General features: G+C 41.5%; 1 protein-coding gene across 2 annotated transcripts in view; it reads right to left on the bottom strand.

Annotated features, from left to right (window-relative positions):
* The window catches only part of NT5DC3 (5'-nucleotidase domain containing 3), a 96,726-nt gene that overhangs the window by 47,398 nt on the left and 34,711 nt on the right, over nt 1-14,617 (bottom strand). For both annotated transcript variants that reach the window (XM_073575157.1, XM_073575158.1), the window contains exons 3-4: nt 13,395-13,469; nt 9,964-10,019 (exon numbers count right to left, since the gene is read on the bottom strand). In XM_073575157.1, coding sequence (XP_073431258.1) covers nt 9,964-10,019; nt 13,395-13,469 — 131 coding nt within the window. The remainder of the gene's footprint in view (nt 1-9,963; nt 10,020-13,394; nt 13,470-14,617) is intronic.

Below are 14,617 nucleotides of genomic sequence, written 5' to 3'. Positions count from 1 at the left end.
TGGGGTATAAAACCTTGTATAAAAAAAGCAAAAAAAAAAAAAAAAAGTGGAGGATCACAGAGGCAGGAGCCAGCGGCTGTGGCTAAAGCCTGTACCGCTGCTGTGATAGCGCACAGTGCCAGCCACAGCACACAGACATCATACTCCCCTACCTGCACGCCCTGGGTGCTGGCAATGCATCTCGTTCCGGCCGCCGGCAGCTCTTCCTGACGAGCGGTCACATGGCCCCGCTTATTAAGGTAATGAATATGCACTGTTCTCCACTCCCATAGGCGTGGAGCGCATATTCATTACTTTAATGAGCAGGGCCACGTGACCGCTCGGCAGGAAGAGCTGCAGGCGCCGGCACGAGATGCAGTGCCAGCACCCAGGTAGGCGAGTAGGATGTCTGCATGTTTCCTATTGGGAAAAAAAAAAAAACAAACAAACAGGGATAGGGGATAAGGAGCCACGAAAACAGGGACTGGATGGGGAAGCCACGCATACAGGAACGGACCGAGGTGCCATGCATACAGGGACGGGACGGAGGTGCCACGCATACAATGACAGGGATGAGGGGACAATGCATACCCGGCTTATACTTGAGTCAATGAGCTTACCCAGTTTTCAGTGGCAAGAGTAGGTGCCTCAGCTTATACTCGAGAATATACAGTAAATATTTTCAGTTTGTGGAAAACAAATAAAGGTTTTTGGGCCTACTTGACTAATATGGATGGATGTTCCACACAGCAGTCAATCAGACAAGAGCAGGAATAAGCTGCACATCACTTACTGAATTTGGCGCATGTTATCACTTGTGTGGGCCTCGCTAACATTATTCCAGTCAGGGAATGGAGTAACTTTTCTTGTGTATGAAACACCACCACTGTACATGAATGTGACGGTAGGGCTCCTCTAGTTCTGTCCATTTTAGCATCACAGCTTGAAACATTAGTTTCAAAGCTTTTTTGCTACTCCGTGTTTTACACTAGTTTTCTGGCATAAACACATTGGTATATTGGCACCACGGTGTCATTTTTAAAACTTCCCATTGCCTTTCATACTGGAGGAACATTTCCCTTCCTGCATTTTACGTGAAGATAATATTACCAGTTGTGGAAAGTGCAATAAATGGGATCCATGCAGAGCTTCATATGTGTGCAGCATGTATCGTGCCATATTAGGCCTCTAACAAAGGGATGTCACCAAGGCTGCTTACTTTTATAGACCTGTCTAGAACATAGGCACATTTATTAACCCCTTAGTGACAGAGCCAATTTGCAGCTTAATGACCGGGCCAGTTTTACAATTCTGACCACTGTGAATTTATGAGGTTATAACTCTGGAACGCTTTAACGGATCCCACTGATTCTGACTTTGTTTTTTCGTGACATATTGTACTTCATGTAAGGCCTCTTTCACACTTCCGTTTTTTACAATCAGTCACAATCCGCCAGGTTTTGAAAAAAAACGGATCCTCAATTTTTTTTGGAGGATCCGTTTTTTTCCCAATGACTTGCATTAATGGCGGATTGTGACGGATTGCTGTCCGTTACATCCGTTTTTTGTGAGGATCCGCCAAAAGTTGCCGTCCGTCACCATCCTCAAAAATTTCAAAACGGAGCTTGTAACATTTTTTTCTCTGGCGGATCCTGCAAACACTGATTTAACCCGAATTTCTTTCTGGGTGCCGGACAAAAAAAAAAAATTCTCTCTCTCTCTCTCTCCTTTAAATTTCTTCATTTTCAGGATCCGTCTGAAAACGGATCCTGTGCCATCCGTTCACATCAGTTTAGAACGGATCCGCTTGTCTGCCTTTTTGGCGGATTATAACTGATGCAAAAAACTGAAGTGTGAAAGAGGCCTTAGTGGTAAAATTTCTTCGATATGACTTGAGTTTATTTATGGAAAAAAAATGGAAATATGGCAAAAAAAAATTAAAATTTTGCAATTTTCAAACTTTTAATTTTTATGCCCTTAAATCAGAGAGATATGTCACACAAATAGTTAATAAATAACATTTCGCACATGTCTACTTTACATCAGCATAATTTTGGAAACAAAATTTCTTTTGGTTAGAAACATAAGGGTTAAAAGTTGACCAGCAATTTCTCATTTTTACAACACAATTTACAAAACCATTATTTTTTGGGACCACCTCACATTTGAAGTCACTTTGAGAGGTGAATATTACAGAAAATACCCAAAAGTGACACCATTTAAAATCTGCACCCCTCAAGGTGCTCAAAACCACATTCAAGAAGTTTATTAACCCTTTATGTGCTTCACAGGAACTAATGAAATGTGTAAGGAAAAAAATTAACATTTATTTTTTTTTTTTACAACCATTTTACTTCAGAACCAATTTTTTTTTTATTTTGACAAGTAAAAAGAGAAAAATGAACCACAAAATTTGTTGTGCAATTTCTCCTGAATAAGCAGATAACCCATATGTGGGGGGAGGGGGAACCATTGTTTGGGCACACGTCAGGGCTCTGAAGGGAGGGAGCACCGTTTGACTTTTTGAATGCAAAATTAGCTGGAATCAATGGTGATGCCATGTCGCGTTTGGAGAGCCCCTGCTGTGCCTAAATAGTGGAAACCCCTCAATTCGAACCACAACCCAACTCATTTTAGCCCAACTCCAACCCTAATGGGAAAATTAAAATAAATATATTTTCTTTATTTCATTATTTTTCCCCTAAGGGGGTGATAAAGGGGGGGTTTATTTACTATTGTTTTTTATTTTGATCACTGTGATAGACCCTATCACAATGACCAAAATTAAACAATAGAAAAAACCTATTGCCAGGTGCCGGCCGCCAGATCTCGGCGGGCGCACTGTGCATGCGACTGCCATTTTCTTCCCGGAAGAAGATGGCGGCGCCCATGGTGAAACAGGAGGGCCAAGGATCACATCAGATCACATCAAAGGAGAGAAAAGAAATGGCACATCAGACTTTTTTGCGGTTGCCGTTATACGGTTAATAACGGCAATCGCACAACCCTGGTCGGTAAAAACCGACTCGAATCATGTTCTCTGGGGTGTCGGCTTATCAATTTGGAACTGACAACCACTTTAAGCAAAATATTTCAATGAAGGTGTAGCTGGGAGCCAAGATCATTGACACCTCTGCAGGCAGATTTAAGTAGTGCTCGGAGGTGTCTCCCAGGGGGCAGCACAATCCTCCTGCAGCAGGAGAACTGCTGTCCAAACAGACCCCGTTCAGACTCAGCCAGTGTCCATTTCACAGCATATAGGGATGCTCCTTCTCCTGGCTTCACAGGCCTCCTCTCTGATATCAGAGGACAGACATACTGAGGAGTGGAGGATGGTGAATCCTTGGAGGAGGCCCATCCCACCATGGACTGCTCAATTCTGTACACTATTGGCTTAGGCCGGGTTCACATTAGTGTTTCAGTCCGCAGCGTGGTGCTGCGGACTTTTCCTTAAGCTCCTCCTAAATCACTATCTTTAACACTGTACACAGGGACATGTGTTGTATGCAGATGCGTGCGTCGTTTTGAAGTGCCCTCCGAACGCAACATGTTGCATTTTCATGCATTCAGTGGGCACGTCAAAATGAGGCACGCAGACGCATCCGCATACAAAGCATGTCTCTGTGTACACAATGTTAAAGATAGGTACGCAGGACGCATGTGGAAGTAGGCAGAGCTTAAGGAAAGAAGTCTGCAGCACCACGCTGCAGACAACGCCAATGTGAACCTAGCCTTAGAGAAAGTGCAGCGAAAGCTCCTGGTCCATTTGGGGGGGGGGGTTAGAGCCTAACCACAGACAGAAGAGAGGATCTTAGGAGTTGAATGGTCACACACACACACACACCCATCCCCCAGTGTACATATGGGGAGGGGTTGTCATTATTATAATACACACACACACTATACAGTGGGCACGGAAAGTATTCAGACCCCTTTAAATTTTTCATTCTTTGCTTCATTGCAGGCATTTATTAAATTCAAGAAAGTTTGTTTTTTTCTCATTAATGTACACTCTGCACCCCATCTTGACTGAAAAAAAAAAACAAACAAAAAAAAAAATGTAGACAATTTTTGCAAATTTATAAAAAAAAAAAATGAAAATACCACATGGTCATAAGTATTCAGACCCTTTGCTCAGTATTGAGTACAATAACTTTTTGAGCTAGTACAGCCATGAGTCTTCTTGGGAATGATGCAACAAGTTTTTCCACATGGACTTTGGGATCCTCTGCCATTCTTCCATGCAGGTCCTCTCCAGTTCTTGAACATTGGTGGACAGCCATTTTCAGGTGTCTCCAGAGATGCTCAATTGGGTTTAGGTCAGGGATCTGGCTGGGCCAGTCAAGAATGGTCACAGAGTTGTTCTGAAGCCATTCCTTTGTTATTTTAGCTGTGTGCTTAGGGTCATTGTCTTGTTGGAAGGTGATCCTTCGGCCAAGTCTGAGGTCCAGAGCACTATGGAAGAGGTTTTCATCCAGGATATATCTCTGTACTTGGCCGCATTCCTGTTTCCTTCAATTGCAACCAGTTGTCCAGTCCCTGCAGCTGAAAAACAAGCCCAGGGCATGATGCTGCCCCCACCACCACCACGTTTCACTGTTGGGATTGTATTGGGCAGGTGATGAGCAGTGCCTGCTTTTCTCCACACATACCACTTAGAGCTATCATCAAAAAGTTCTCTCTTTGTCTCATCAGACCAGAGAATCTTATTTCTCATAGTCTGGGAGTCCTTCATGTGTTTTTTTTTTTTTTTTTTTTGCAAACTATGCGGGCTTTCATATGTCTTGCACTGAGGAGAGGCTTCCATCGGGCCACTCTGCCATAAAGGCCAAACTGGTGGAGGGCTGAAGTGATAGTTGACTTTGTGGAACTTTCTCCCATCTCCTTACTGCATCTGTGGAGCTCAGCCACAGTGATCTTGGGATTCTTCTTTACCTCTCTCACCAAGGCTATTCTCCCACAATTGCTCAGTCTGAGTGGACGGCCAGGTCTTGGAAGACTTCTGGAGGTCTCAAACTTCTTCCATTTAAGGATTATGGAGGCCACTGTGCTCTTAAGAACCTTGAGTACTGCAGAAATTCTTTTGTAACCTTGGCCAGATCTGTGCCTTGCCACAATTCTGTCTCTGAGCTCCTCGGCCAGTTCCTTTGACCTCATGAATCTCATTTGGTCTGACATGCACTGTGAGGTTTTATATAGACAGGTGTGTGCCTTTACAAGTCAAGTCCTATCAGTTTAAAAAAACACAGCTGGACTTCAATGAAGGAGTAGAACCATTTTAAGGAGGATCACAAGGAAATGGACAGAATGTGACTTAAATAGGAGTGTCTGAGCAAAGGGTCTGAATACTTATGACCATGTGATATTTCAGATTTTCTTTTTTAATAAATTTGCAAAAACGTCTACATTTCTTTTTTTTCCAGTCAAGATAGGGTTCAGACTGTACATTAATGAGGAAAAAAATGAAGTTTACCAAATGGTTGCAATGAAACAAATAAGGAAAAATTTAAAGGGGTCTGAATACGTTCCGTAACCACTGTACATTATGTGTAAGTGTAAATACTACATATATACAAACATACATACATGGGCGTGTGTATTTAAACATACACAGTGAAGTCCAGAAATACAGTTAGGTCCATATATATTTGGACAGAGACAACATTTTTCTAATTTTGGTTCTAGACATTACCACAATGAATTTTAAACAAAACAATTCAGATGCAGTTGAAGTTCAGACTTTCAGCTTTCATTTGAGAGTATCCAACCTGTTTTTAAAGGGACCAAAAGTAATTGGACAATTGACTCCAAGGCTATTTCATGGACAGTTGTGGGCAACCCCTTCGTTATGTAATTCTCAATTAAGAAGATAAAAGGCCTGGAGTTGATTTGAGGTGTGGTACTTGCATTTGGAAGGTTTTGCTGTGAAGGAAACATGCGGTCAAAGGAGCTCTCCATGTAGGTGAAACAAGCCATCCTTAAGCTGCAAAAACAGAAAAAACCCATCCGAGAAATTGCTACAACATTAGGAGTGGCAAAATCTACAGTTTGGTGCATCCTGAGAAAGAAAGCAAGCACTGGTGAACTCATCAATGCAAAAAGACCTGGGCGCCCACAGAAGACAACAGTGGTGGATGATCGCAGAATAATCTCCATGGTGAAGAGAAACCCCTTCACAACAGCCAACCAAGTGAACAACACTCTCCAGGAGGTAGGCGTATCAATATCCAAATCTACCATAAAGAGAAGACTGCATGAAAGTAAATACAGAGGGTTCACTGCTCGGTGCAAGCCACTCATAAGCATCAAGAATCAAAAGGCTAGACTGGACTTTGCTAAAAAACATCTAAAAAAGCCTGCACAGTTCTGAAAGAACATTCTTTGGACAGATGAAACCAAGATCAACCTCTACCAGAATGATGGAAAGAGAAAAGTATGGCGAAGGCGTGGTACAGCTCATGATCCAAAGCATACCACATCATCTGTAAAACATGGCGGAGGCAGTGTGATGGCTTGGGCATGCATGGCTGCCAGTGGCACTGGGTCACTAGTGTTTATTGAGGATGTGACACAGGACAGAAGCAGCCGAATGAATTCTGAGGTATTCAGAGCCATACTGTGTGCTCAGATCCAGCCAAATGCAGCCAAACTGATTGTCCATCTGTAGTATGAAACGATGACCAATGACCCAAAACATAAAGCCAAAGCAACCCAGGAGTTTATTAAAGCAAAGAAGTGGAATATTCTTGAATGGACAAGTCAGTCACCTGATCTCAACCCAATTGAGCATGCATTTCACTTGTTAAAGACTAAACTTCAGACAGAAAGGCCCACAAACAAACAGCAACTGAAAACCACCGCAGTGAAGGCCTGACAGAGCATCAAAAAGGAGTAAACACAGCATCTGGTGATGTCCATGAGTTCAAGACTTCAGGCAGTCATTGCCAACAAAGGGTTTTCAATCAAGTACTAGAATTGAACATTTTATTTACAATTATTTAATCTGTCCAATTACTTTTGGTCCCTTTAAAAACAGGGTGGCACATGTTAAGGAGCTGAAACTCCTAAACCCTTCATCCAATTTTAATGTGGATACCCTCAAATGAAAAATGAAAGTCTGAACTTCAACTACATCTGAATTGTTTTGTTTAAAATTCATTGTGGTAATGTCTAGAACCAAAAATAGAAAAATGTTGTCTCTGTCCAAATATATATGGACCTAACTGTATTTAAACAATGACAAGTTTTGGAATTTTAGCTGTTTATAAAACTGTATCCTAAATATATTTTTGGTAATCAATATGGGCTTAAATTAAAGTGCAGACTCCGCTTTAATTAGAGGGTATTTATATCCAAATTGCAGTAAGGGTTTATAAATTACCGCTCTGATATTTAGCTTCATCTTTTACGAAGGCACCTAAAGTAGTTGGAAAATCTCAATTTTTTAACTGGACTGCATCAAGTAAGCAGGTAAAAAGGTCTGCAGCCGATTCCAGGAGTGACATTTGCATTTCAAAAGCTGTTGCTGTGAACTCAGAACATGCAGTCAAAGGAGTTTTCAATGGAAGAGAAACAGACAATCTTTAGACATCAGAGAGAGAACCGCAAAAGAGCAAAAAGGTTTACCCGTCCAGGCCTCCAGACATATGCACTATCAGGGTGTAGTGGACCCATATAATTAAGATGGAAACACAGGTGCAAGAATACCGATAAAACAACCGCTCACAGCCTACCCATACATGGTTGCCTGGTATGTTAATGCACAATGAAAAACTTGTATGCGGCGCTGTTCACACTAAGGCCATGCACAGCATCCAGGCCAGCCTAGTAGTGACACCCTTCTATTAGCTCAGGCAGGCTGCCCAACGCCATCAAAATGCATGCCATGTGAACAGACACCGCAGTTTACAAGACCAAATGGGCCCAACTGCACCCTGAATAAAAAGTGCAAAAAACACATTAAAAAATGTGGAGTATTAGCTGATATTTTGGCCAAAATACGTGAGCCCGTAACCTAATTAATTATATGGGTCCACTGCATTTGTCTGGAGGCCTGGACGGGTAAACCCTTTTGCTCTTTTGCGGTTTTCTATTATTGGAGGATTTTTAAGTCCTCTTTCTGTGCTATTTCAGTGTTAGGATTTAGTGTTAGGTACCCGTAAATGTGGAGACCTTTAGCGTAGGTTACGGGCTCACATATTTTGGCCAAAATATCAGCTAATACTCCACATTATTGAATGTGTTTTTTGCACTTTTTATTCAGGGTGCAGTTGGGCCCATTTGGTCTTGTAAACTGAGGTGTCTCTTCACATGGCATGCATTTTGATGGCGCTGGGCAGCTCACCTGAGCTAATAGAAGGGTGTCACTACTAGGCTGGCCTGGATGCTGTGCATGGCCATAGTGTGAACAGCGCCGCATACATTAACATACCAGGCAGCCGCCCCCTCCATGTATTGGTAGGCCGTGAGCGGTTGTTTCATCGGTATTCTTGCACCTGTATTACCATCTTAATTAAATGGGTCCACTGCACCCTGATAGTGCATTTGTCTGGAGGCCTGGACGGGTAAACCTTTTTGCTCTTTTGCGGTTTTCTAATATTGGAGGATTTTTAAGTCCTGTGCTATTTCAAGATCAGAGAAAGAACAGAAATTTTAGGGGTGGCCAAATCAGTTTTGGTACACCTCGCTAAAGAAAAAAAAAAAAGTATGCTTGGGAACTCACAAAAGGCTAGAACAGCCTTTTGTGATCGGCCGGCCGCAGAAGCTGCTGGCACCAGAACAAGATGCTGCAAGGGCGCGCACAGAAGGCAAGTAGGATTTTTTTTTTTTTCCTTCTTCTCTCATGGTGGCCCTGCAGACAAGGCTTGGAAAGAAGGGACAATGTATATCCGGCTTATAATCGAGTCAATACGCTTTCCCAGTTTTTCGTGGCAAAATTAGGTGCCTCAGCTTATAAACAAGTATATACGGTTGGTGTCTCAGTATACAAGTCTATCATAAAAAGAAAACTTCATGAGAGCAAATACAGAGGGTTCACCACAAGGCGCAAACCATTAGACAGCCAAAAAAAAAAAAAAAAAAAAAACACAAACAACACACACCTTATCTCTAATGGTAGGGGCCGCACTAGACTAAGTAGGAAGCAACCCACTCCTCCAACCGACTCAGAATGGCTTGACAAAATATGCCTGATCTATTATATAATAACGTATAATAATTTTCCAGGTGGGAAACGCATATATGTTTGTTATCCCAGAAAATTTGGGTCACCTTGGTGTCGAAAACTTGGCACATGTAAACAACCGATTCATTCCGAATCAAAATCTGCCCTCCCCCTTCCTTTTCACACTTTGTCCACAGTGTTCCTCTTGTACGTAGTTCAATTAATGGAATTTTGGACATTATTAATTTCAACTGCCACACCATCTCTTTTACTAATAATTGGTGGAGTTTCCTAGTCTGCTGGAATGTCGCTTTTTATTACTATTAGATTTCCTGCTTGTACAACTTTCCTACCCTTATCACTAGGATTGTTAAGCTGTAGGCACACCTCATTATCTGTTGTTGTTACTCACTGATTTGTTTCTTTAATCTCTCCACAACCTTGGGGGTTTTCCATTTTTACGCTCCCTTATTTGGGGGGGGGGGGGGAACGAGTTGTGTGCAATGCCACAAGTTTTTTTTTTTTTTTTTTTTTTAAACCTTGTGCACTAAATGCTAAAACTGACCTGCCATTGTGATACTCCAGGTTTTTACGAGTGGACATATGCCAAACATGTATAGGGTCTGTTTTATTTAAATGGTGTGAGGGGGTAAAAAACACACACACACACACACACACACACACACACACCACAGATCCTTTTCCGCAAACACCGATTTTTGCAGAAAAATCTGCTGCCAGATATTCAGTGTGTGTGCACACTCTAATGATACTGGATTCAGAGCATCTTCTGGATTATCCACCCTTCCCACTAGACTCACCGATAGACGGTTCCAAGCTGGATGTAATGAAAGGAATCAATCTTCATTAATAACGCCTTAAAAATAATAATGAAAAAAAGTTAATAAAAAAAAACACAATACAAATACAGTTAACATTGTCATCCTAAGCACACAATAACACATATACTTTATAAGGAAAATGTTTAGAGAACTGGTAGCTAAAACAGCAAAACTTTATCCCAATTCCACTTCTAAATGTGTCTGTAGTGTAACATCTGTGCATTGAAACACTCATCAATTGCAGTCTTCTCCAGCTTACAGCGCCTCGCCAGTCCTCTTCTGGATCATGTAAGCGCTCCTTTTCTGTGTGGGTTGAGTCAGAGTGAGGCTCCATTGATTTACATTACAAAAGTCACTTGCAGTCCACACATCTCTGATCTGGCTAATCAGGTTTGAAGTCATGTGATCCAGAAGAGGACCGAAGCAGTGCTGGAAACCTGGGAAGACCACAATTGTCAAGTATTTTAATGCATCACATTTACTTTTAGTACATATTAGGGGATAACGTCTTTGCAAGCCATGCTTCTTCATACGCTGTATATCAAAGACTTGGGTGACTTCGGAGTAACCTACAATGGTTTGATCTGGGATGCTAGGTCTTCCAACTCCTCAATATACATGAACACTAAGGGTATGTGCACATGTTGCAGATTTGCTGTGGATCCGCAAGTGTGTGACGTGACCAATCAATATAATTCGATAGGGGAAGAAGAAAAAAAAAAAAAAAAAAGCTGTGCACATGCTGCGGAAAATCCTACACGGAATCCGCAATGGTTTATTTTCCGCAGCATGTCAATTCTTTTTACGGATCCGCATGCGTTCTTACAACCATTCAATTAATTAAATCCGCAGGGCTAAAAACGCATGCCATTCCGCAAAAAAAAACCACGAGCGGATTTTTTACCTGCGTTTTCTGCCAAGAGATGCAGATTCCATGCAGAAAATTCTGCAGGCAAATCTGCAATGTGTGCACATACCCTTCGAGCGCTGCTGTGTTCTCAACGAGAGAAATGCTGTCAGACTCCTCAAACAGCAACTTGCCTCATTGATCACAAAAGTTTTAGTAGTCTTAAATCAGACACACACACAATCTAAGGCCGGCAATATCTGCAGGGGTTGGCCCGTGGTAGTATAATGTGTATGGGGTCTTTAAAAAAAAAAAAAAAAAAAAAAAAAGAGGGGGGGGGGGTGAATTTCCCCTGAATGAAGTACATTTTAATCAGTGGATCTTGGAATAAAAATAAATTTCCACAATTGGTCCTCTGCTGCTATCTCTATCAATCACGAAGCATCTTTCATTTCACCAGAGCTGTTTAAATGAAGCTCAGCTGTGATTGTTGCCCATAGCAACCAGTTTTCTCACTCCACGATAACACCTCAGCAGACACTGACGGATGGGAGAAATCTAGCATCCCCGGAAACATAAGCTCCCAGCCATTGTTTGCCCCCCAGAAAAGAGCAGAGAGCACATGACAGAAATTATTCCCCCTCCCCCGTGCCCATATTCCCATCACACATCTTCCCATAGGCACATCTTCCCTCTTAAAGGGATCTCCGGTATGGAAGGCAAATCCCTCAGCGCTCTAATTCTGACCCCAGGCTTCTATTGAAGGGATCATTGGTATGGATGTCAGGGCAAATCCATCCGTCGCTTTGGTTATTCATCATAATTTGCTATAACCAACCGTAGTTAGTTACTATGCCCAGGCAGCGCCGGGCTCTTCAGCTAGTAATCTTACAAATGTGCCCCTTCTGTGTAATGGCTGTGTCTGACCTTACAGGAACATGGTCTGATCATACCACAGCTCCTGGGCAGGGGAGGAAGCAAAAGAGTATACAGACAGGACAGCAGGGATCACAGCCGATTCTTTCTGTGAGGTAAAACATTTGCTGCTGGTCTTTAAACAGTCAGGGAAATGCCTTTCCTCACAAAGAGCAGCAGCTGCTATTTCATGCAGTAATATCTATATACCGACTTTTGGCCGGGAGCTGTAGTATGATCAGACACAGCCATTACACAGTACATAAGACAGGCACCTTTATAAAGATCATCTCAACACAGGAATATTTTTTAGCAACACCTCCACAATGCAAAACCTATTTTTTATTCTAAGATCTATTAATTAAAATGCACTTTGTTCAAGGGAAAACCGCTTTAAACCAAAGTAAACATAGGACTTAAGTGACTGCTACACTACTGGTGAGGTCATCGACAAGCCACATATGCACTACAAAAGCTGGCAAATCCCTATTTTATTGTGATACCACAGAGGTATCATCATCATGATGCACCATTTTTGCAGACACACCTGAGACTAAGGTCTGTAAACCAGGGATGGACAGTTTATACAGAACACGTGCGACTTTGTAAATTAAACCATCTGTCCATACATTTCTAGATTTGTCTTGCATATGGTGAAGACAATATATAATTGCAAGGTAAACTATCAGTAAACTAACTAGGTACGGCTGCATCCAAATGGATTGCCCCTACACAAAGGACCCAGCATCTGCCTACTCTTACTGCAGGTACTCAGAACCACAGGAGTGGGAAGGGAAGGGGACTCCTGGGAGACTACCGAGAGGTGTCAAACTTAGCCCTGGGATCCTGAACTTCGAAGGAGCTAGCAGATAGTTGTAACTGGGCAGAATATTCCTAGTGACTGTCTAAAGAGAAGGTGGGTGTGGGGAGACACAGGATATTTGAAATGCCACAATTTTTAAAATAATCCTAAATCAGGTAATTCTGGAAATATGATCCCCTGGTAAGGATTTTTAAAAGTTGGGTGACACAAGAGAAGTTGTTCACATGCGAGGGCTACCTAGGAGGCTAATGTGATCCATAATTTATTTCTCCTTCCCTCAAGGAAACAGAATATAAATGATTCAGTCTACAGTTAGGTATTTGCTATTTCTCCATTTTTATTTTATAACTGTTTTGCACACTTGGGTGTAGTTTTATTTGCTTAGATTTTTATTGTAAGCACTGTATATTAAAAGCTTAAAATCTTTAATAAGATCGATCGTTGTATGCACTGAAGAATCTATAGCCTTCCAGAGAGTGTGTGACCCTTTGATTGTCAGTAATATTTTCGGGACTCATCACTCCATGCTTGAGAGTGGCAGCAGCAGCAGCGTTAAGAAATCGTGGTGTGATTTATGCTCACTTTAGCATAAAACAGGGGCTTACAGCTGGATTGAGAGAGAGGAGAAATTAATAATTGTAGGCGCACCCTACGTCACATGTTGAGAAGTGTGTACGGGGCACACTCAGAACTGCCAAGTAAAAGTGGCCAAACAGTAGTCAAGAACCTTGACACCGTTATCATTGCCTAATGTACAGTTTGAGCATATGACTATTAGAACAGAGTCTGTGCCCTTCTGAACATTAATGAATTTAAAATACTAACCTTATGAACATCATAATGAAGACCCCGAATTGCAAAGTTAGGATCATACTCATATCTTCTCAATTCACTTGGATACTATAAGAAAAGAAATAAAAAAATAAATAAAATTATATACATTTGCATAAATTACTAATACGTCTGACAATCAAGTTTGTGTTTCACTAAGATTTGGTCACAGTTACTAGTCTTCAGCACCGATTTTCTCATAAGTCCAAAAAAAAAAAAAAAAAAAAAAAAAATTATTTTTGTTCCCAACACAAGGGTAAGTGCACAAGTCCTCAATTTCCCTTACACCGATTCCGACTCCACGACTCCGACATATATTGCTTATATTTAAGTGAAAAATTTATTGTAGTACAATGTGAACATCAGACATTTAATCATTTCTATGATCCAATAATCAAGATATTTAGATAGAACATAATATATATTTATTGGAATACAACTTTAGAACACAAAAAAACTGTAATAAATTGTAAATATGTAATACACTATATAATATTGATTACATATATACAGTACAGACAAAGTTTGGACACACCTCATTCAAAGAGTTTTCTTTATTTTCATGACTATGAAAATTGTAGATTCACTCTGAAGGCATCAAAACAATGAATTAACACATGTGGAATTATATAATTAACAAAAAAGTGTGAAACAACTGAAAATATGCCTTATATTCTAGGTTCTTCAAAGTAGCCACCTTTTGCTTTGATTACTGCTTTGCACACTCTTGGCATTCTCTTGATGAGCTTCAAGAGGTAGTCACCGGAAATGGTCTTCCAACAGTCTTGAAGGAGTTCCCAGAGATGCTTAGCACTTGTTGGCCCTTTTGCCTTCACTCTGCTGTCCAGCTCACCCCAAACCATCTCGATTGGGTTCAGGTCTGGTGTCTGTGGAGGCCAGGTCATCTGGCATAGCACCCCATCACTGTGTTTGGGGTCATTGTCCTGTTGAAAAATAAATGATGGTCCAACTAAACGCAAACCGGATGGAATAGCATGCTGCTGCAAGATGCTGTGGTAGCCATGCTTGTTCAGTATGCCTTCAATTTTGAATAAATCCCTAACAGTGTCACCAGCAAAGCACCCCCACACCATCACACCTACTCCTCCATGCTTCACGGTGGGAACCAGGCATGTAGAGTCCATCCGTTTACCTTTTCTGTGTCGCACAAAGGCACAGTGGTTGGAACCCAAGATCTCAAATTTGGACTCCTCAGA

The sequence above is a fragment of the Dendrobates tinctorius genome, unplaced genomic scaffold (genome assembly GCF_039654945.1).
Source record: "Dendrobates tinctorius isolate UK_male_01 unplaced genomic scaffold, ASM3965494v1 ptg000043l, whole genome shotgun sequence".
In the NCBI taxonomy this organism is placed as follows: domain Eukaryota; kingdom Metazoa; phylum Chordata; class Amphibia; order Anura; family Dendrobatidae; genus Dendrobates; species Dendrobates tinctorius.
The sequence above is the reverse complement of the archived record's forward strand: the minus strand, read 5'-3'. Positions and strand labels throughout refer to the sequence as shown.